This window comes from Coenobita brevimanus, chromosome 26 (genome assembly GCF_032717465.1).
Source record: "Coenobita brevimanus isolate Jiangsu-jjx chromosome 26, ASM3271746v2, whole genome shotgun sequence".
In the NCBI taxonomy this organism is placed as follows: Eukaryota; Metazoa; Arthropoda; class Malacostraca; order Decapoda; family Coenobitidae; genus Coenobita; species Coenobita brevimanus.
Genome location: NC_136979.1, coordinates 5,001,741 through 5,023,068, shown reverse-complemented (window position 1 = coordinate 5,023,068; position 21,328 = coordinate 5,001,741). Strand labels below are relative to the sequence as shown.

Genomic DNA, 21,328 nt, shown 5'->3' with positions numbered 1-21,328 from the left:
GGCAACATGGGTGAGAACCTGACGAAATGAGAAAGTACATTGGTGAGATTTGTCGTGGTGGGAGACAACATATGGCCGGTACATGTGCCCCATCCCCCCCCTCCAGACACACACACACACACACACACACACACACACACACACACACACGTGTTCACAGTGTGTATGAGATTGTGTGTATATGTATATATATAGATAGATAAATAGATAGATAGATAGATAGATAGATAGATGGATATTCATTTAATTTATTTGTTGCGTGTTCATTTATCTTTGTTATATTATTCATAATTACATATATTGATACATACGCATTATTTGTTTATTAATTCATTTTTCATTCATTCATTCATTTATTATTTATTTATATCATTACCTAATTAATCAATACTTAATTTTATAAGTACATACAGTATAGTAAGAGCCATTCTCATCAAACCCATAATAATCACCTCCTTTGGGACATAGGGGATGATTCTCTTACACACCTGGCAGCAGTTTACATGACACAACACCCTTCACTCACCTGTGCTAGAGTCGACAGCCTACACGTACACGTAAGACAGCGCCATGACCCCAGGTTACATAATACATCTCCAAAAGCTTCTTCATGTTTTATTCAGCAACGCCTTGTCAGGTTTGTGGCATACTCAGGCATTAAAGACAGTGACCACGGTAATATACAAAATGGAGTTGCGTGAGTGGATGTTTATATTTAGAATTATTATTATCATACCTTCTTTTATTCTCGTTTAAAGATTCATAAAAACTACCGGTAGGGGAAGTCTGATAACATTTTCCCGTGCTGAAGACATGCGTCATAGGACTTTGCCCCACTTTAGAGTCCAACGAAATACGATAAGGCGTCACAGAAATATTAAAAACTGCTCTAATCTTTCCCAGCCATGTTCATGCCTCACCCTCCCAGCTGCACGGGACCAGGGAACAGGTAGTGATAATGTTTTTTATAGATGCTAAGGAGTAACAGCTGCTTTTTTTTTTTTTTTTTTTTTCGCGTCCTAGTTTCATGGTGATGACCCATGTGATATTAGTACCACTATCCTTTGTGACGAAGTACTTTAACCCCTTTAATACGGTGACTTCTTTCGCGTTGAACAAGGAAGCCCCCTAACACCTTTTCGCAAGATATTTATTTCGCTTATTACACCTTACTGTTCTATTCTGTTATCTAAATCCTTCCCATATCGCCATACTCTGGATAAGTAACGTACAAAAGGATATTAACCAGCCATATACAAATATAAATCGTTAAGGAAAAGGTGCTAGGGAGCCTCCTGACCCGACTAGAATACGGGCTTAAGTCTAATTCGATCCATTCATGACCTAGAAAGACAAATCCAGATCCACTTAACTCACTTTAAGTTCACTTATATTAGTTTAGGTTCACTTTCACCCATTCTGCCAACTTCAGGTTCTCTCAGGCAACTTCAGGTACTTTCAGAGAACTTCAGATTCATCCGAGTCCACTTCAGGATGATACTCGAAGGTCAGGTCATTACAGATCCTTCTCGTTATGTCCATGAAGCTGTATGTCAAAAACCAGACCCGTTTAAAAGGGTTATTACACGTCCCCAAGAAACAGCTTATGATACACTGACTAAAAAAAAAGACAAACTGCAGGTTACTGCGGCAAAAACAAACACATAAGTATATAAAATAAAATGCAATACGATCAAACAAAGAGTGGTTAAAGATATATAGAAAAAAAAAACGGGGGGGGGGTATTCTATATGTGCGTCCTCGATAGAAGGTAACGATGCAAGCACCCTGAAAAACAAAAACGAAAGATGATTATAGAAAAAAAAAAAAATGTAAGAAAGGGTGACTGTGAACGGGTCGGGGTGAATGAGCACGCGTCACCCCAGCACGGGAACACCTCGGCCTGGGTCACCCCTTTACGTAAACACTCTCACCCCCCTCTCCTCCTCACTTCCCTCTCTCTGTCATTATCTTTCTCTTTTCAGTCATCATTAGTTTACATTAACGTCCTATGACATCATTCACTTTTGGTTAATTTTCTTAACACAGAGGCTGGCAGAAAGGCATATTATATATATATATATATATATATATATATATATATATATATATATATATATATATATATATATATATATATTGCCAGACGCCATAATCCCGTAAGAGGTGGCCATTTGACTTTGAGTTATTTGTTTTACAGGGAGGGGCACTAACCCTCCACCAACCCACTTGTTGACACGTAGGGAACAAGTATGGTTTGGTTATATGGTTACCACCCAGCGTTGTAAATGGTTTCTTGGCTTACAGGAAACCATTTAGCTTGTCACTCAGTGTAAAGCCACCTGTGAACGAAAGAAAAGCAGTAAGAAGTGACAGGAAAGATGAGAGAAGTAGGAAGAGAGGAGGGCAGGCACAGAAAAAGAATGATAACGGCTAAGGAAGATATAGGCAGCACTACATCAAGTGAGTGGATAATGATCGTCACCACCTACCACTATATATAATTATTTAATATCATTTTTTTATTTATATTTTCTAAATCTTTATGGAACTCATCACAGATGTAAGGGCCCGCGACTAGACTATTTTGTTCAGTAATTCGTGAGTAACCAACCGGGCTCCCTTGAACGAAGTCACGTGAACAATAAACCTCAACCCAACCCCAGACTTACACCCTTATGAGCCGCGCCCATTTTTAGGACCTTATCCTACTAGACCACCAGGCGTTCATGTGTTGGTTAAATGATTACCGCCCACAGCAGTCAAATGGTTCCCTAGCTATGGTAGTGAAGTCCAAACCTTGAAGCTTAACAGTACTACATGTTAACACGTAATGCCACACACCTTCACACACCGCCACCTGAGGACTGATGCCGAACCGTTGATACTGATATGTGCCAAACATAACCTGCTAAGGTACACTGTTACTGGTATTGGCATTTTTACAACCTGTCTATAAGGTTTGTAAAAGAAAAGTGAAAACTATAAAAATGAAATTCTGATTCTCAAACAGTTCCTGTCGCAACTGTGGACGTAATAGGCACTGTACCCCTTTCATCCCTTCAATCTCATGGCTTAATGCTTAGCTTATTTACAGACCTGTGTAATAATGAACAGGTTGGTGATATTTAGCCGTGGTCTTGGTTTGGCCAGGGGGAGAGAGACTGGGTCCTCTGTGTTCTTCGTGTTTTCCCTCCTTCAGGACTCTATCAGAGTTCATTTTCTCAATATTTTTCACAATCTTAAATGTTTCTATATTGTGTCCTTGTTTACGTCAGTCCCTACTCTTCGAGTTACCTTTTTTTCGATCGTTCCTCGTTAACTTAGTCCCTTAAAGTTAGTGCCTATCTTGTTGCATGTCTCTGCTCATCTCCAAGAATATTCTTTTTTTCTTGAAAGTAGAGTGACCAGATCTATATGCAATGCTCCATGTGGACGCGTATGAGGGGTTCTGTACAGTGATCCAAAGCCCTGCTCACTGATGTAACAGATGGTTCGACATAAACTGCCCAGCAAAACATTTGCCTTTGCTACAGTAGCTTCCTGAGAGTTGACAGTTTCATAAATCTTTGTATCATCAGCTAAGATTTTATAGTTTGGCTGAGTGTTTTCCGGTAGGGCATTGCTGAAAAGCAGGAAAAGAACTGGACCAAGAACAGAAGTCTCCATAACATTCTTTGACTATCGAAAACTGCTTGAATCATCTTCAATCAATCAATCAATCAATCATTTCCTGTGGCACCCCACGGGATGCATAGGGTCTCAATGAACTCTCTCCACCAATATTTGTCTCTTGCCATCTCCTTCAGGTCCCACCAACACTCCTCTCCTGCTTCTTTTTTCATTGTCCTCAACCAGGTTTCCCTCGGCCTACCTCTACCTCTTCTTCCTCTAGCAATCCACTCTGGCACATCCTGTATTAAACAACCTTCTTTTCTGTATATGTGTCCCAGCCACTTCCAGCGAGACAGTCTCACATATTCATTAACTGGTTCCACTCTCTTAATATCCCTTACTCTTTCATTTGTAACCCTGTCTTGCCACTTTACCCCAAGAATCCTCCTCAGTATTTTATTCTCAAATCCTAATACTTTCTGATCTGTTGCAATTGTACTGTACCATGACTCATGCCCGTAAATTAAAATGGGTCTAACCATGGACTTGTAAATTTTCACTTTAGTATGTACCGAAAGCATATTATTATTCCAAACAGATTTCAACACTCCAACAGCTCGCCAAGCCTATCTAATCCTCTCCTCAATTTCATTGTTTAATGATCCATTAGATGATACAATCGTTCCCAAATATTTAAAGTTTTCTACATTCTTCACCACATTATTCCCAATTACACAATCGATTTGGTTCTCCACGTTCATATTAATAATTTCTGTCTTTCCACAATTTATTACCAATCCCACTTTTTCTCCTTCCTCCACCAGACAATCGAGCACCCTCTGCATCTCGTAAATACTTCCGCAAATCAGTACAATATCATCAGCATAGTCCAAATCCATCAGCTTCTTATTTTCTTTCCAGTTAATTCCTGCACCTGTTCTCCTTACAACCTTTTTCATAACATAATCCATAACCAAAACAAACAACAATGGCGAAAGAACTCCTCCTTGAATCACTCCTGACCTAACTTGAAATGGATCACTCAAGGAACCACTCACCATTACCTTACAAAAAGTACCTTCATGCAGGCTTCTAATAATATTTACAAACTTTTCTGGTATGCCATAGAATCTCATAATTTTCAACATAGCGCCACGTGAAACACTATCAAACGCCTTTTCAAAATCCACAAAACACATACTAAGTGGCATTTTCATCTCATTAGCTTGTTGCATTAGATGCCTTACAATAAAAATCTGATCATTACAACCTCGACCCTTTCTAAATCCCGCTTGTTCTTCTCTTAAAATTTTATCAATAACTGGCTCTATTCTGTTCAACAAGATTTTGGAAAAGACTTTTGCAACTACAGGTGTCAAAGTTATCCCCCTCCAATTGCCACACACACTTAAATCTCCCTTTTTTGGTATTTTTATAATCACTCCATTTTTCCACTCTTCTGGAATTCCACCATTATCCCAAGCCACATTAAAAAGTTTCAAAAGTGCATTCATCAACTCGTCATTTTCCACCTTAAGCATTTCAGGGAATATTCCATCCTCACCTGGAGCCTTAAAATTCTTTAACTCCTTTATAGATTTTGCTACCTCTTATGCATGTTCTGGCACACCTTTCGTCTCCCCGCTGATTTATTTGGCAAAGAGAAAAGCAAAACTACTTATTAATTCTAGTCGATCTAACCAACTAACGGCAATCTTTTACAATGCTTGGTTTGCCAACATTTCTCCTCAGCCACAATGGTGCCAATTTTCATATCCCCCTCACGAAAGATTTTCCGTTCAGTCGCCTCGGACACATGAAAGCAAAGGGCAGGCTGCATGTGGCTTGTGCAAGGCGATCAACCTGGACATGCCATGTGTGAACAACATGGGATGAAAGCCAAACCAAAGAGGGCCTGAGATGAAGGGCGTGAGGCTGATGGAGACGGGAGTATAGGAAGGAGAGGAAACGGAAGATGTTAGAGTGGGGTTGTGAAGAAGGGCGAGGGTGGTTTAGGAATAACTTACGATTAGTCCTGAGAGTTTTTGAGAGAGAAATGGAAGCCACGGGCAAATATGAGCAGACAGTTCACACTGGGCACCACTGGCCCAGTTGGGAGACCGTGGGAGGTGGGAATGGCGGGAGAAGCAGAAGTAGTGTACGCAATGCAAGCGACCTCTGCCCGGCCTTATTTAGCGAAAACAGAACGGTCAGAAGAACTTCGAATGGGATAGGTAGGGTAGGTACAGATTGCTGAGCTGAGGGTTTCAGTGATGGAAAACTGAGGAGCGATAAGAGGGCGGTCAACAGGAGTGGCGGAAGGCATACAAGCAATTGCAGGAGTTCTACTTGACCATGCAGGGAGTAGAGGGTCAGCAGAGGTGGCTGTGACAATGTAAGCGAGGATACTGGGGGAAGGGGGATCTCTGCCAGAGAGCTGAAGAGGAAAAATGAACGTCGAACGTTTTCTTTGGAGTCAGGAGAACATGCTGGGGATGCCAGAACGCTGGACTAGGTTAAGATGAGTTGCATAAGAGGGAACATCAACCAGTCGGGAGGAAAAAGACGGAGCAGGGGACGGAAATCAGGCATTCTTTGGCGAAGCAGATACCGATCATACAAATGCCATGAGTAACAGGACACAGGTTGAGTTCAGTGAGCATGTTAACTTCTCTGGTAGACCAGTGGCAGTGAAGAATGATACGCCTGGCTAGATTCTGTACCACTTCAAGAGGTTGGAGCTGTTCAGGGAAGACAAGAGAGAGAGGGATGCCATATTAGCCAAGAAGAGAGAGAATGCTGACCACCTGGCCTCTGGGTCACTAGTGAGGATATCGAGGAGGTCAAGTTGGGGAAGGAGGCTGTTGCAGAGGGTAGTGATACGTTGGGAGGAGTTACAGACGGAGAGGGACGCTAAGATTTTAATATATCCTATACTTCCATGAAGAGAGCCAAGAGGAAAACAGTTATACAAGCAAGTCTGTGAGTAGAAGTGCGAGTAAACGAACTGGATTTGGCAATGCAAATTATTAACCCACAAGCAGAGGCATCCTAGCTTAACTTAACAAGGATACTTTGGCGAGGAGGAGGGCGAGAAGAATGCCAGGTGAATGGGAGTGGGTGCAAATATCATCAGTATATCGTAAGATCAGAGAGGACATGGGAAGAGAACCAAGAAGACGGAGACGTCTGTTCATGAGAAGGATGAAGAGGAAAGGGCTGAGGATCCCACCCGGGGGAATACCAAGACTGCAGAGTCGATAGTCATTAACCACATAGCAGAACAAAACCCGAGTGTGGCGACGTGACAGGCAGCTTTCAAATAAGCGAAATTGGCGGCCAGAGACATTCAGGTAGGCAAGTTAATCAAGGATGACATCGGGGGTAGCTCTGAGGTCAATTAAGGCAATGCAAGAAGAGGGTGTGTGGTGAGAGTATTATTCTACAAGGTAGTGCTGAGTACTGCGCCTTGGGAGGAAACCAAAGAGGTGAGGAGAGATTTGATCCCGAACAAGACTGCGATGCCTCGCTAAAGAAAAAAAAATCTTCGGGCACTTTACAGACAGAGAAAATGAGAGGAAATAAAAGGGAAGTCAGAGGAGTCAGACTTAGGGAATGGGATGATCGTACTACTGGTCCACTCGTCCGGGAGCATGCCCTCAGAGAGGCTTCAGTTGAAGGGATTGCCAGGAACCTGACCACCAGTGATTTGTGACACTTATTCCAAAATCTGTCCTCTTCCATATCTCTGTCACAGTAAGATGCATCAGCATTACTCAATATCACTTTTAATGTCTCAAACTTTAGAAAATGGCATCTTGTGTTACATTTATAAGAATTAATTCTTCTCCGCCATCCATCACTCATCAACAAAGCATCGCTCTCTCCACTCCGCTCACGAGAGAATAATGAGCTAGTTATTACAATGAGGTATCACTAAAAAATTCCTGCAAGAACATCATCCCTACTTGCCGGTAGTTTTGTATCTCGCGCCAGTGTCGTTTATTTACATCCGTTCATAGAGGAAGCAGTTACGGAAAACATGGAGCATTACTTCAGGCAACAAGTACATTTGTGGCATGCTAAGAGGATAGTTTATTAACTTCTTATAATGTGAGTATATGCAGAGGGTTTTGCTGAAGCCAACTGTTACATTTTCATTTCTGTGAAACACCCGCGAAAACTTCAGCTAGATCGAGAGAGTAGTTGAGAAGTCCTTGTTGATTGGTCCATCTGAGCGCCATGATTACGACAAAGCACGTTTTGTCCAATCAGCTGTGGTTTTTAACACATTGCACAGAAGAAAGAAAACCATTGGCTCGACTGAACATTTCCCGCGTTTTTCGTTTATTATTCGAGTGACAGCCATCGAGAGAGAGGTGGTCTTGTTCGGTGAGAATTTTTTAAAGCTATTTACGGAAAGAAATGACTCCCAAACCAGACAAGATGTGGTCAAAGATGTACGTCATCAAGAGAGGTACGCAAACCAATATACCTTTTTATTCTAATCTAAGTATTGTTGACAATGAATAACTTGTGGTGTTCAGTTCAACCGCCCTAGTGTAGACTGGGTTGCAGTAACAAATGAATATTCTTTTTTTCTTTAATGAGTGAATATTGGAGACAAGTCAGCGTTCAGTTAGGATACTATTTTTTACAAGTAGCATTGTAAGTGGCCAGGGTGATATCACGTTTGTGTATGGTTACAGGGGTCTGGAAGTTTTTTTTTTTTTTTTTTTTTATGTAGCTTCATATGGAGAAGAATGTATTTTTTGTATATGAAGTAGCCGCCAACCACCCCAATTTATTATGGTCAAATACTTCCATGAAACTAGCAACCTGCACCACAAAGCACAAGCTTTATGGATGTTGCATGGTAGAGTGAAGTTTTTTGCCTCACCAATTATACCAGTATGCTGTCTCATTAGGCTAACCTTTTCATTAGGAGTGTTTTTGGCTACTGTACAGATTAAAGTCTCCAGAATTACAGGATTTTGCATCTTATGGAATTTCTTTTGTGTTTAAACATACCTGGGAGGCCTTGACTTTTTTTTTTTTTCTCCTGAAAAGATATATAATTTTCCTTTCCTTATCAGATGTCAAGGGAGTAGGGGCATGTAGGACACTAGAGATCTGCCTTGTGAAGTAGTACCATTTGCATTAGTTAGTCATAATGGTATTCTAAGGTTGAGGTTAGGGTAGGTTGATTTATGTCTGCCAGCTACTGTAACTACCCAACCAAACCTAGAGGTTAGGATATAAGTTGCTATTACACATCATGCTACACTACGGGGAAGAACATTGGGTTGTACTTCCCGAAAACCAAAACGTCATTTTACCCTTTAGTGTCACTTATCGGAATGAGGTTTTAAGCATTGTAAAGCAATTCCTTTCAGCGCATTTGGAAGACCTGAGAAAGGGTAGATGTAAAAACTAAATCCATAAGATTAAAAAAAAAAAATTAGGAGACATTGTTTTATAAATTAGTCATGCATTGTGTTGAATAATTGTAACTGTTGGATGTTTTAGCAAGGCTGATTTAATAATATTTAGTCTTTTTATACATAAACAGTAAAGGATAAATGAATGGGAAATGGATGAATATCAGTAGTTGCCAGTAATCAGATACGGTTATTTGTTTTACATTGACCTACTTGTGAGGGGTCGTTGATGCCACTTCCATGGTAAATGCTGTGTTTAGTACTGTACACTACTTAGAAAATAGGGGAGGGGGGCACTGCTGCTTACATCTACATTAAACTAAGCAAACCTAACAACCACATTATATTGTCAATGCTGTAGATCAAGCAGAGCCAAAGAAACCCTTTCCCAAATTTCTAAATACTAAATAAATACCATAAAAGGCATTGAGATCCCCAGATATGAAGTTACAAGTACTGTATTTGCCTTTTGGTGATCCTGTTAGCTTCACAGGCTGTTTCATTAGTAGAAGTACATAAAGGTAGGGCAGCTTGTAGAAGAGGTAGGTCAAGAACTGGATACCATACTGGAATTTGTGAAGGATGATGGAAAGACTGGTTGATGGTGTTTAATGACATGACAGGAAATTCTTTGGGATCATGATTTACAAGGTGTGGCCTCAGACATTACCCACAGAGATTGTAGTAGAGGATCTTTTGTTACCATAGGCCATCTGCAGTCTAGTACAGTGTGGTACTACAAATGTGAATTTCTTCCTTCAAATGAATTTTTAATTCTGCACTTAATTTCAGATGGACGGCAAGAACCCGTAATGTTCGACAAGATCACTTCTCGCATCCAGAAACTCTGTTATGGACTTAATATGGATTTTATTGACCCTGTAAGTAAAGTTGCACACAGTATTGTTTCATTTTGTCAGCTTTTTGTGTGAGTCATTTTGAAAAGTGCAGAAATTAAATAACCGTTGTTTTGTGGTAGAAGTGGCTGTAAAGAGTTTATATAGCTATCTATCTATCTATAGCCCAACGCCCTAATCCCTCAAAGGGTGGCAGCAGACAAAACGCCTCCTAGTCGCTCTGTCACCCACCATTTGACTACCCTCCTCCCAACTCCCCCCCCCCCCTCCCTCATATACCTCTCAACTCCATCCCTCCACCTCATCCTCGGTCTACCTCTCCTCCCTCCCTCCACCACACCTACATACACCCTCTTAGTCAGTCTTTCATTCTCCATTCTCTTCACATGTCCAAACCACCTCGGTGTATTTCTCCTAATCTTCTCAACCACATCCACATCCACCCCACAACGTTCCTTCACTTCTTCATTCATCAACCTGTCCCTCCATGTCACTCCACATGCTCCTCTCAAGTAACTCATTTCCACTGCTCTCACTCTTGACTTGTTCCCCTCTTGCAAGCTCCATGCCTCACTTCCATACGTCAGGGTAGGGATCACAATACTATCATGCAGTGACTTCTTAACTTCCATACTCACCTCCCTATTTCTCATCACTGCTTTCAGTGTACCAACAACCTTCCTTCCCTGCTGTACCCTTTCATGCACTTCATCCCCCGAAGTTCCATCCTTACTCATCACACTACCCAAGTACTTGAATGCACTCACATTCTCCATATCCTCACCATCCAACCTCACTGCACACTCTGTGACTTCATTATATATATATACAGTATATATATATGTGTGTGTGTGTGTGTGTGTATCATGAAACTAGATATACATACCCAGAGTGAACTGCCATTATTGTGTATCCCTTTCCCAGGCATTCCAAGAGCTCTTGTAATGCTAATCACTGAGAAAACAGACAAGGGAAACCCCCCCACACACACACACACTCACTCTTGTCTGACTCATTAAAACTTCATTTTAAAAGATAAATAAACATGCTGCATATCTCTCAGTACTGTACCAGTAATTCCATTGTTATCATAGGCATACCAGCATGCAAGGTTTCTAACTGATAATTTAATCTTAGACCAGGTTATAAATAATGTAAATATCATCTATTCAGATTTTCACAAATAGGCCTATGTAAAAATTGGTGGACAAGTTTCTTTTTATCCATCATCCAATCTTATGTTGCCCCAGGAGGAGCAGAAGAGCCCAGGGCTAGGCAATTTGGTCCTGACATTTAAGATGAGACTGACCAGCTTCACTCATTCGTGAGTGGCATTACGTGAGCAATAAACCCCAACCACTCCTTGGGTATACCCACACAGGTTCAATCCGATTGGAGTGCCTTAATTACCCACTAAACCACCATGTGCCATAATTTGGTTATATGGTTACCACCCAGCATAGTAAATGGTTTCCTGGTGTACAGGAAACCATTTGACTTGTCACTCAGAGTTGAGTCACCCATTGGCAAAAGAAGAGGAAGGAATGAAGGAAAGAAAGAAGATAGTGTATTAAGGTTTCCAATTGCTTGTGCAGAACTTTTTAATTATAATCGCAGGAAAAGACATCACATTGTGTTTTTAGCATTAAGAGTGATGTTCATTAAAGGTTTTATAAATTTTTCATAGACACAAGGCAGTTATGCCTGAGGGGTTCCTAAGTGTGTAATATTGGCTAATGCAACTGGAACAACCTCCACCATGTCATTCAAACTACCCATGTCTGGCAGTGCTCACCTGTTCTTGTTTTCATTCTCGTCTCAGTGCCATTTTGTTTTTATCACCATGTGTGGCTGCACTGGCTTGTGATCATTGTCATTGCACAAAGTGTTTGGCGCTCCAGTGATTTGGTCATGATTATTACTGTAGTTTATGTACATTTGGTTCTTGATAAAATGCATCTTGGTATCTCTCTCTCTCTCTCTCTCTCTTTCTCACACACACACACACACACACACACACACACACACACACACACACACACAGCTGGTTGCTCTATGTAATCACATTTTCCTCCACACAGCCTGCAATCACACTGAAAGTGATAAATGGACTGTACTCTGGAGTGACGACAGTAGAGCTGGATAACCTGGCTGCAGAGACTGCTGCCACCATGACCACAAAGCATCCAGATTATGCAGTTTTGGCAGCTAGGATTGCAGTCTCAAATCTGCATAAGGAAACTAAAAAGTCTTTCAGTGGTGAGTGCAAGCAAGAGAAAGGAAAGTGTGAGATTTGTGGGGAGAAAGGTTGTCTTTCTGAGTACTTGCTCCATCTGAAGGCAGTCTCACATTTGGAGAGGTGACAATAAAACAGTAGAGGAATGGACTACTGTACCAACATTAAGGTCATTGTGCTGATCTTGGTTAGGGCAGGAAACAGTTTGAGAATTTAAGTTTCACCTAAACTGTCATCACCCACTGATATCATTGCCAAAAAGCTGTGACTTCCTGACCAGTTCATTGATGGGGGAGTAGAGGGCTGGTGTTGGATGGTGAGGACTTACCTTCATTGTTAGGGTTAATTTCATTTTAAGTTTTTTGAATGAGTAAACTATAAGATATTGAATGCCAAGTAACTTGCTCGGGAAGAATTACACTTGTGTAACGTACAAATACTGTATTATGCTTGTGAAGGTACTGTAGTTTCAACCTAGTATTGTACATACTATGCAGTTTCACTTAGCTACGAGTTTGTTGCATTCACTAGTTACTTAGTCCATGCAATTCTGCTTCCAGGTTTTAACCAGTGTATAACCTTGGAACCTGATTAGCCTAAAGCAGAGTGTACAAACTAAATGAAGCTCAACAAATTAATCACTGGTCTGTCTGGAATTCGAACTCAGGCCTTCGCGCTTATCATGCACGCATGTTACCACTGAGCCAAAGAGAGGATCCTCACTTTGCCTTTTGGTAGCGCGGGCATTTATAAACCCCATTACACCCCTCCTATTTCCCCTTGGTGATTAATTTGGTGAGTCGAACACACGGTAGCGTAGCATCGGAGGCCACAATTGGGGAGGTTGTGGACTTCGCTGAGCAGCTCGTTTGTGGGATGTAAGTACTGTTCAAGGACACTGTCAGCTAAGCAAGGAACAACACAAAATTTCCAACCAAGCCAGACCTCACATCCCACACTACTGCCAACCAAATATACAAATTAATTATTGATCTGGGTGAGTTCAAACTCATGCTTTCACGCTTATCACGCGTGCACGTTATCGCCGAGGCAAAAAGAGGATCTCCACTTTGCCTCGGGGCAGCGTGGGCATTTATAGACCCCACTAGATGAGGTTAAAAAAAAAAAAAAGCCAGGACCATTTATGTAAGGTTGTGTGTAATGCATGGTTTAAGCATAAATGTGTGTATATACATGGTAAAAAGATGGGAGAGAATATTCAAAGGAGTCCATGTGCATGGGGGTGCTGTTGACAGGGCACTGAAAGAACAGAGCACATTTATTTGATTATATGGTTTTGGGGAGAAAGGAGAAGTTGGCAAGAGTTTGGAGGATAAGGTGCAAGAGGATTACTTGAATTTAAACAAAAAAGTTGAGAAATAGGTGGTGAATGAATATGACCTTGCTTTAGTTCATTGCATACATACTCAAAACATGTTAAATTTCATTAAATAAATGGCATATACCATAGGAATGATGTGAAATAGCATAGTAATTTAAATCTTATGAAATATAATCAGGCAGTACCAGTAGCTTTAAATGTATTAGCATGTACTTTGGGGCAACAAAATCCTAGAATCTTGCCAGTTTACTGAAGATGCTGACTTAATTTCTTAAGTTAACTCCTGTAATTCAGGTGTGCCTGTCTAAAGATGAATAAGATTGACTTGCATTGGTCAGAATATTGTAAAACATGCCTTGGCTGGATAAGTTGTTGAAACCATTTCTATTCTCTGCAACCAAGGAATGCCCTTCAAGAGGTAAATATATTATTAGCCAGAAAAAAAAAAAAAAAACTGAAGGGATTAAAGATTTAAATAATTGCAGTCAAGATGATTGTTACATAAGCATTATCTTTATTCACTATGGAATAGTGCTTATTCTTTGAAGGTTACAGCATTTTGGGGTCAGGTTGTTGCCTCAGCTGAATAACATTGTTCTGTGACCACGACAGAATCCAGATGTGAGGCAGCAATCCTCAAGTTGTCAAATGAGTGTTACTATAAAGATTATGCAGAAATGACAGTTATTCTGTAAAGATCATTTCAGTTGAGCTAACATTGGCATTGCAGTAGCTACTATTAATATGAACACTACTATCCCCACAGAGGTCATGGAGGACCTGTACAACATGAAAGATAAGAAGACTGGGAAAAGGATGCCAATGCTTGGGGAAGAGTACTACAACATCATAATGAAAAATGCTGACAGACTGAACTCTGCCATTATCTATGACCGAGACTTTGCATATAATTATTTTGGTTTTAAGGTTGGTGCCTTTGTAGCTATGGTCGTATCATGTTGTCATGTTTATCTTTTGTTGATTGGTTTATCTCTGTAGCATTGTTAAAGCATTTGTTACAGTGGGAATCAGGTCATTATTAGTTTTTTATTCATGAGAAGCAGAGAATTTTGCAAAACTTATTTAGGTACTAATGACCATTCATATCACATACACTAAAAAAGGTGCTCTGATGTAAGCATTCTGTGTAGTCTGTAGCATTTAGTAGTCAGGTGATACCATGTCTTATCCAGTACATCTTAGCATAAACAACAGTTCATTTTTCATTCTAGATACTATTTTGATTAACTTTCTAGCATGAGTAGAACAAGAAATTGTTCGTATTTTCAGCAGATATTTGACTGGTTGAGTTCTTAATCTTTTGCTACATTTTTTGGCTGTTAGCTGATGTTTGATAATGTCTCCTTGCTCAGACCCTGGAGCGCTCATATTTGTTGAAGATTGATGGTAAGGTTGCTGAGCGACCACAGCAGATGTTAATGCGTGTAGCTGTGGGCATCCATGGAGAAGACATTGAGGCAGCCATAGAGACATACAACCTGCTATCTGAGAAATGGTTCACACATGCATCACCAACACTCTTCAATGCAGCCACTTGCAGACCTCAGCTCTCCAGGTGATCACAATTTACTAACTGTATCTTAGAGCACAAATGTGAACATAGTTTTTAGTTACACCAGGTAAACTAAAATACAGATCATGATTAATTTTTATAGTTTTTTCTGTAGCTGCTCACCTAAATTATTACCAGTATGGTTTTAATATAATCTCATCCTGTACTGTACATTGTTACTTAATCCAGACCAACTTAACTTATTAACAGTCCTAGAAGCTGCAGTACTAAATGCTGACTAACTCTTAACCCTGGCAACAGCTGCTTCCTGTTGACAATGAAAGATGACAGCATCGATGGAATCTACGACACTCTCAAACAATGTGCCCTCATATCAAAGTCAGCAGGAGGCATTGGGGTAAATGTTCACTGTATCCGTGCCACTGGTAGCTACATTGGCGGTACTAATGGCACCTCAAATGGCTTGGTGCCAATGTTGAGAGTCTACAATAACACTGGTAATGTATAGAAGAAATGTTTTGTTTTCTCTGAAATTGTTCAATATCATCTAAACCCTGTGTCATCAAGAATCACCTTTTATTATGATTAATTGTGGTACAGTTGGAGCTTATATGAATAGAATTACAGAGATCATGGACATACTGTATTCAGAAGATGCACAAAGAAATTTGGAGTGAGATTTAGGGTACTGTTAAAAGAAGGAAGACTCATGTCGGTGAATATGCTGGCTTAATGAGATACATGGAAGAGGAGGGAGAGAAATTGTGTATGGAAGGGGGCAGGAGGAGTGTCAGTAAATTCAGCCTGGATGTGGTTTTGTAAGTCATTCCTTGTCTAGGACATCCCAGGAGAGATGAGGGTGTTGGATAATGATACTGAATTGACATCATTATAATATGAAGTGCCTTTGATCACTGTTTTAAGTTGTCAGAATATCATTGCATACTTTGTAAGAGATTCTGACACCAAGGTAATGCAAAATAGTATGTAAATGATTCTGCTGCATGTTGGTAACCTTGCTCTCATGAAGATCTGTGACATTGCCTAATCAGAATTATTAAATATTCATGATAAAATGTTACTCATTGTGCAACATCCTAAGCTGTATTGGTCATTTAAGATATCATTGGAACCCTCCTGTGATTTATACTCATTGGAGCTAGTGTATATAATATTCCATGTTTTACAGCTCACCATAAATGTACTACCGGTACTGTACTTTATTATGTCACCTTCAGCAAGGTACGTGGACCAGGGTGGAAACAAGCGACCAGGTGCATTTGCCATCTACCTGGAACCTTGGCATGCTGATATCTTTGAGTTCCTTGACCTACGGAAAAACACTGGCAAGGTCTGTCTGTGAAAGTTTATCTTTTATTGTGTGTGTGTATCAGCAAAATTATTTTTCCAGCTACAGTAACTAATGTTCATTTATAAGGAAGCATGCAAGTGTTTATATGTACCATATATAATACAGTAAATATAGAGAGGGAGAGTGGGAGCCTCCTTCTGGGGATGGTGCCATTGCTGTCATGGAAATGCAAAACTGACCAAAACCTCCTCAGAGGATAACTTGGTGCCACGCACACACACTAATAAATTGCTAAGCTGCACTCTGTCATCCACATTTGACCAGTGAAACTATTGCATGAGCATGGTCCAGACTTCTGTCCATCTATATATCTATTGCCAGACGCCATAATCCCGTAAGGGATGGCTGTTTGACTCTGAGTTATTTGTTTTACAGGGAGGGGCACCAACCCACTTGTTGACACATAGGGAGCGCATATGGTTTGGTTATATGGTTACCACCCAGTGTTGTAAATGGTTTCTTGGCTTACAGGAAACCATTTGGCTTGTCACTCAGTGTAAAGCCACCTAACAGAAAGACATCATGAGAGGAAATCAGTATAGATCAAATTCAGGGTCAGTTATTAACCTCCCCCGTAAGTGGTAGCATTTGCAAGCTTTTGTTAAAATAATGCACGCATATTTAAAAATTCAGTGCTAATAGTATAGTTGATGAGTGAAGATAAGAAACTGTGATATACAGTAATTAGCTACATATTTTGTACTGTAGACTTATATACTCTTCCTGCACAGGATTCAAGAATTGACATGGTAATATGTTGATTATTACCATAGATGTACTCATAATAGCTACCATTCCTGTTTGTGGCTTGCAGGAGGAGCAGCGTGCACGGGATCTCTTTTATGCTTTGTGGATCCCAGACCTGTTCATGAAGCGGGTGGAGGAAAACGGAAAGTGGAGCCTTATGTGTCCACATGAATGCCCAGGACTCCATGACACGTGGGGTAAGCATTTGATGATTCCTGATTTCAGATTAGGCATCAATTGGTCCTTTCTTCTCAATAATGCATGGGAAGAATGAGTGCTGTAAATAAGTAGAGAAGCAAATTATAGACGAACTGTATATTTCTACCATTGAAATAGACCATTTGTCCACCCACGCGTTCTATCAGACATTTGAAAAAGTGAATAAGTAGCTACTGATGAGAGTAAAGTATAGCATATAGGGTCATCAGTGCTCATAAATTGTACAGTTATTGGTGTGTTTTACTAGATGTGCTCTTACAAGATGAATGGTATGCAACATTGTCTTATTGTGGTCAGATTACAGTGTTAGGAATACCCCTACGTTTATGAGTGGTGCTGCAGTCAGCATACAGGCATCTTTTGCATAAGGATATGGTGAGTTGCCCCCAGTCCTTGTCATGAAGCAGATATAGATTCTGTGGAGATGTGTTACCAAGGTTCTCACTGTTAGCCCTCTTGGGGGTGTACCTTATATATTTGAACTGATTCTTAATCTCTTGTCCAGTGTGCCATTTGCCTCAGCTTCCTTATTTAAGTTACTGCATAATTACCAGTTTGTTACCATCTTCATAGTCCAATAGATTATGAACATAGTAGACTCGACATCACCTCATAATTCTGTGGATACCAGCCAGCATCATAAATGGTTTCTCGGGTGAGAGGTGTTGCGAGAGGCAGACAGAAAAAGACCTCAGACAAGGTCACAGTGTGACGTCTGGGATAAGGAACTGAATTGGGAAGCTGCTGGAGATCGAGCAGCATGGAGAGCCATTGTTAGGTGACCAAGGCCAATGCTTACAAGCATGTTGGAGCCTTTGTAAATGAACAGATGAACTCACTGCATGGTAGTCTCCAACATTAGATACCATAATATAACAGCAAGAACAAATGAAAAGGATTTCATGTTTGAAAGGGTTAGTGGCTCATGTCCTCCTTGAAGCAGATTAATTTATTGTTTAGCATTAACTTTTAAGAAACATTGCCTGGAAAAGATGTTGCATTTTATTATGATGCATAGTGACTATACATGTACTTATTTTGCAGTGTATATTATACATACCGTGTATCTTATGTTGTTTGTAGTCAGTTTGAGTTTACTTTTCGGTTCATTAAGGTCATCCAAAAATCTTTTAAGACTAAATGTAGGTAAGTAGATGAATAAACTTGAATTATCATGCACTTGGCACCAAGGGAGTTGACCTTGTCAGCACTTTATTTTTACAGGGGAGGATTTCGAGAAGCTGTATATAAAATATGAAACAGAAGGTCGTTATCGGCGACAGGTGCTGGCACAGCAGTTGTGGTATGCCATTATTGAGTCTCAGGTATGTACCTTAGCAAAACTGGCAAAATTTCTAATAGTTCTTTGCTGAATATCAGTTGACTTGACTAACTTGCAGAGATTATAGTATCTCAGACAGGAAATATTCTGCCACAGGAATGCAGTCCAAGCTGAGATTTTAATATTGTTACACTGCCTATAGCGATATGTTTTCTTTTTTCCTAACCCATCCAGCAGTTGTCGGGAAGTAATTAGCTGGTAGTAGCAGTAGTAGTTGTTCCCTAGGCAGTCCGGCCGAACAGCCCCGAGTCCCTAAGGAAGGCCATGCCCGAGACCGGGCTTTCCCACAGAGCTCTCAAGGAGTGTATGTTATGTTGTTGGCATAGGTGATTGTGTGCAATGCAGTCTTCCGTAATGTGCTTAATAGTATGGGGTGCTGTGTTACATTTTGGACAGGCATCAGCGATGGAGTCATCGAGCCTCTTTTGGTAACTTAAGAGTTCTGGATGATGCCCACATCTCAGCCTGGCCAGGTGGACCCTGCCCTCACGAGGGAGATAGGATTCAGAAGGGTGGATATCAGGAGGCCGTGCGTGCAGCTGTGTGTTGTTTTTAAGTGACTGAATGGAGCAGCAAGTGATTTGAGTATGGATATGCTTCTGGAAGCTGGTCTGAGGTGGGGAGAGATGACAGTATTTGTGTATGATATCGTGTGCTGGGTGTAGTTCTGATGTTCTGTGGTGTGTGTGGATGTGCTGCCATGTAGTGTAGTGAATGTTGTGAGTTTGTGGAGGCTACAGCGAGAATTTGGGTGTCTCATGTCTAGGTGATCCTTGACTTTGAGGACTTTGGTTTCTTAATGTAGGTGGTCTGTGGGTGTAGTAGCTGTGCAGCCTGTGATGATTTTTAGGGCCTTGTTCTGTATGGTCTGTAGGGTGTTTTAGTGAGCTTAGAAGCCCAAACAGAGCTTGCGTAATTCATCACTGAACGTATATATTTGTATACTGGTGGTGGTTTCTTTGTTGTGTCCAAATGTTGTATGGGCAAGTGACCTCAAGGCATTGAGTCTTGGTGTTATTTTATTTTTAGTGTTTGTGATGTGTTGTTAAATGACATTGATGTATTGTATGTTACACCAAGGATATTGAGGGGGGAATGTTGTTTATGGTGAGGTGTGGAATGTGACTGTTCTGCTGTCCAGTTTGTGAGAAAGGTCACTGTAGATTTGGCTGGGGCTATTTTGAGCCTGTTTGTGGTGAACCATTCATGCAGTGTGATTAGGTAAAGTTGGAGGATGTGTGCAGCTGTGTTTGTATTTTGGTGTGTACATGTAAGTGTTATGTCATCTGCATAGGAAGCTATGTGTATCTGTGGGGTGTGGGTATGTCATGCATGTATAGGTTAAAGAGTGTAGGGGACAAAACACATCTTTGAGGGATTCCAATTGTGAAGTTTTTGATGTTTGAAGACTGACCAGCAAATGTTACATGTGCACATCTGCCTGCTAAATAGTTTGCCAACCATCTTTTTGTGTTACTGTGCATGTATTTGTTAAATATTTTGTCTGTGAGGTTGTGGCGGGGGATGGCATCAAAAGCTTTGCTGATATCTAGTGTGAATAAGAGTGTTTTGTGTTGTGGCCTAGCTAAATTCATGCCATCAAAAACTCGTTGTGTAAGGTCTGTAAGAAGGGTGTTTGTGGAGTGTAGTGGCCTAAAACCATGTTGTGATGGGGCTAGGGAGGTGTGAGGTGTAACTAGTTGTAGTACCAGTCGTTCAGTGACTTTAGAGGGGGTGCAGAGGAGGGTGATGGGTTGGTGTGAGGAAGATAACGTGGGGTCATTGTTGGGTTTAGGGATAGTGATGATAATGCCATGCTTCCAGATGTTGGATATTGTGTTGTGTGAGTAGCTGTAGTTTGATAGGTTTGTCAGTGCTTGTATGCCTTGTGGTCCAAGGTGTTTAAGGTGAATGTTGCTTATGTTGTCTGGTCCACAGGCAGATGAGTGCTTAAGGTTGCTAATGATGTGCTTCGTCTGGTTGTAAGTGAAAGGTGCAGAGTCTGGGTCTGTGGGGTCCTGTCTCTTATGTCGGATGATATGTCAGTCGTCGCAATGAGGGTTTAGATGGCTGACATGTGAAAAGTGATTGATGAGAGTGTTTTCTTGTTCGTTTGAAGGCGTGGTGCCTGTTGTTGTGATGGCAGTGTGTGATTGTGTAGTGTTGCTGTTGGAGAGTGTGATGCTGTTTAACATCACACTCTCCAATGTGGGGTCAAGTGTTTGGAGATAATTATTCCAGTTTAGTGTTTGCTGTTCTGATATTTTATTGTTTATTAGAGTGTTAAGATCTTGTATTTGTTGTACGGTGTCTTGCATATAAGGTGTTGGGGAGTGTCGTAGTGTGTCCCGTTGACTGATGAGGCCTTGAATTTCTGGTGTGAAGTTGGGGTTGTGTCACTTTCTGTTGCCTCTAGGGATGTGTTTTTTGTCTGCATTTTGTATAATTGTATTGAAAGTGTGCACAGCGGTGTTAATGTTTGTGATGGGTGTACTCTTCAATTTTTTGAAATGTTCTGTTTCAGTTGTGAAGGCCTCCCAGTTGGCCTTCTTATAATTAGTGTATGTGTGTCTGTGGCCAGCTGGGGTGATTCTGGTTTTGGTAGTGATGATGATTGTGAGGT

The 21,328-nt window shown here is 40.8% G+C and overlaps 1 protein-coding gene across 1 annotated transcript in view; it reads left to right on the top strand.

Annotated features, from left to right (window-relative positions):
* Positions 1-8,040: 8,040 nt before the first annotated feature.
* Positions 8,041-21,328, top strand: part of RnrL (Ribonucleoside diphosphate reductase large subunit) — a 41,468-nt gene continuing 28,180 nt past the window's right edge. The window contains exons 1-9 of the mRNA XM_080268023.1: positions 8,041-8,092; positions 9,849-9,937; positions 11,995-12,172; positions 14,258-14,418; positions 14,865-15,067; positions 15,326-15,522; positions 16,264-16,376; positions 17,212-17,341; positions 18,588-18,688. Coding sequence (XP_080124149.1) covers positions 8,041-8,092; positions 9,849-9,937; positions 11,995-12,172; positions 14,258-14,418; positions 14,865-15,067; positions 15,326-15,522; positions 16,264-16,376; positions 17,212-17,341; positions 18,588-18,688 — 1,224 coding nt within the window. The remainder of the gene's footprint in view (positions 8,093-9,848; positions 9,938-11,994; positions 12,173-14,257; positions 14,419-14,864; positions 15,068-15,325; positions 15,523-16,263; positions 16,377-17,211; positions 17,342-18,587; positions 18,689-21,328) is intronic.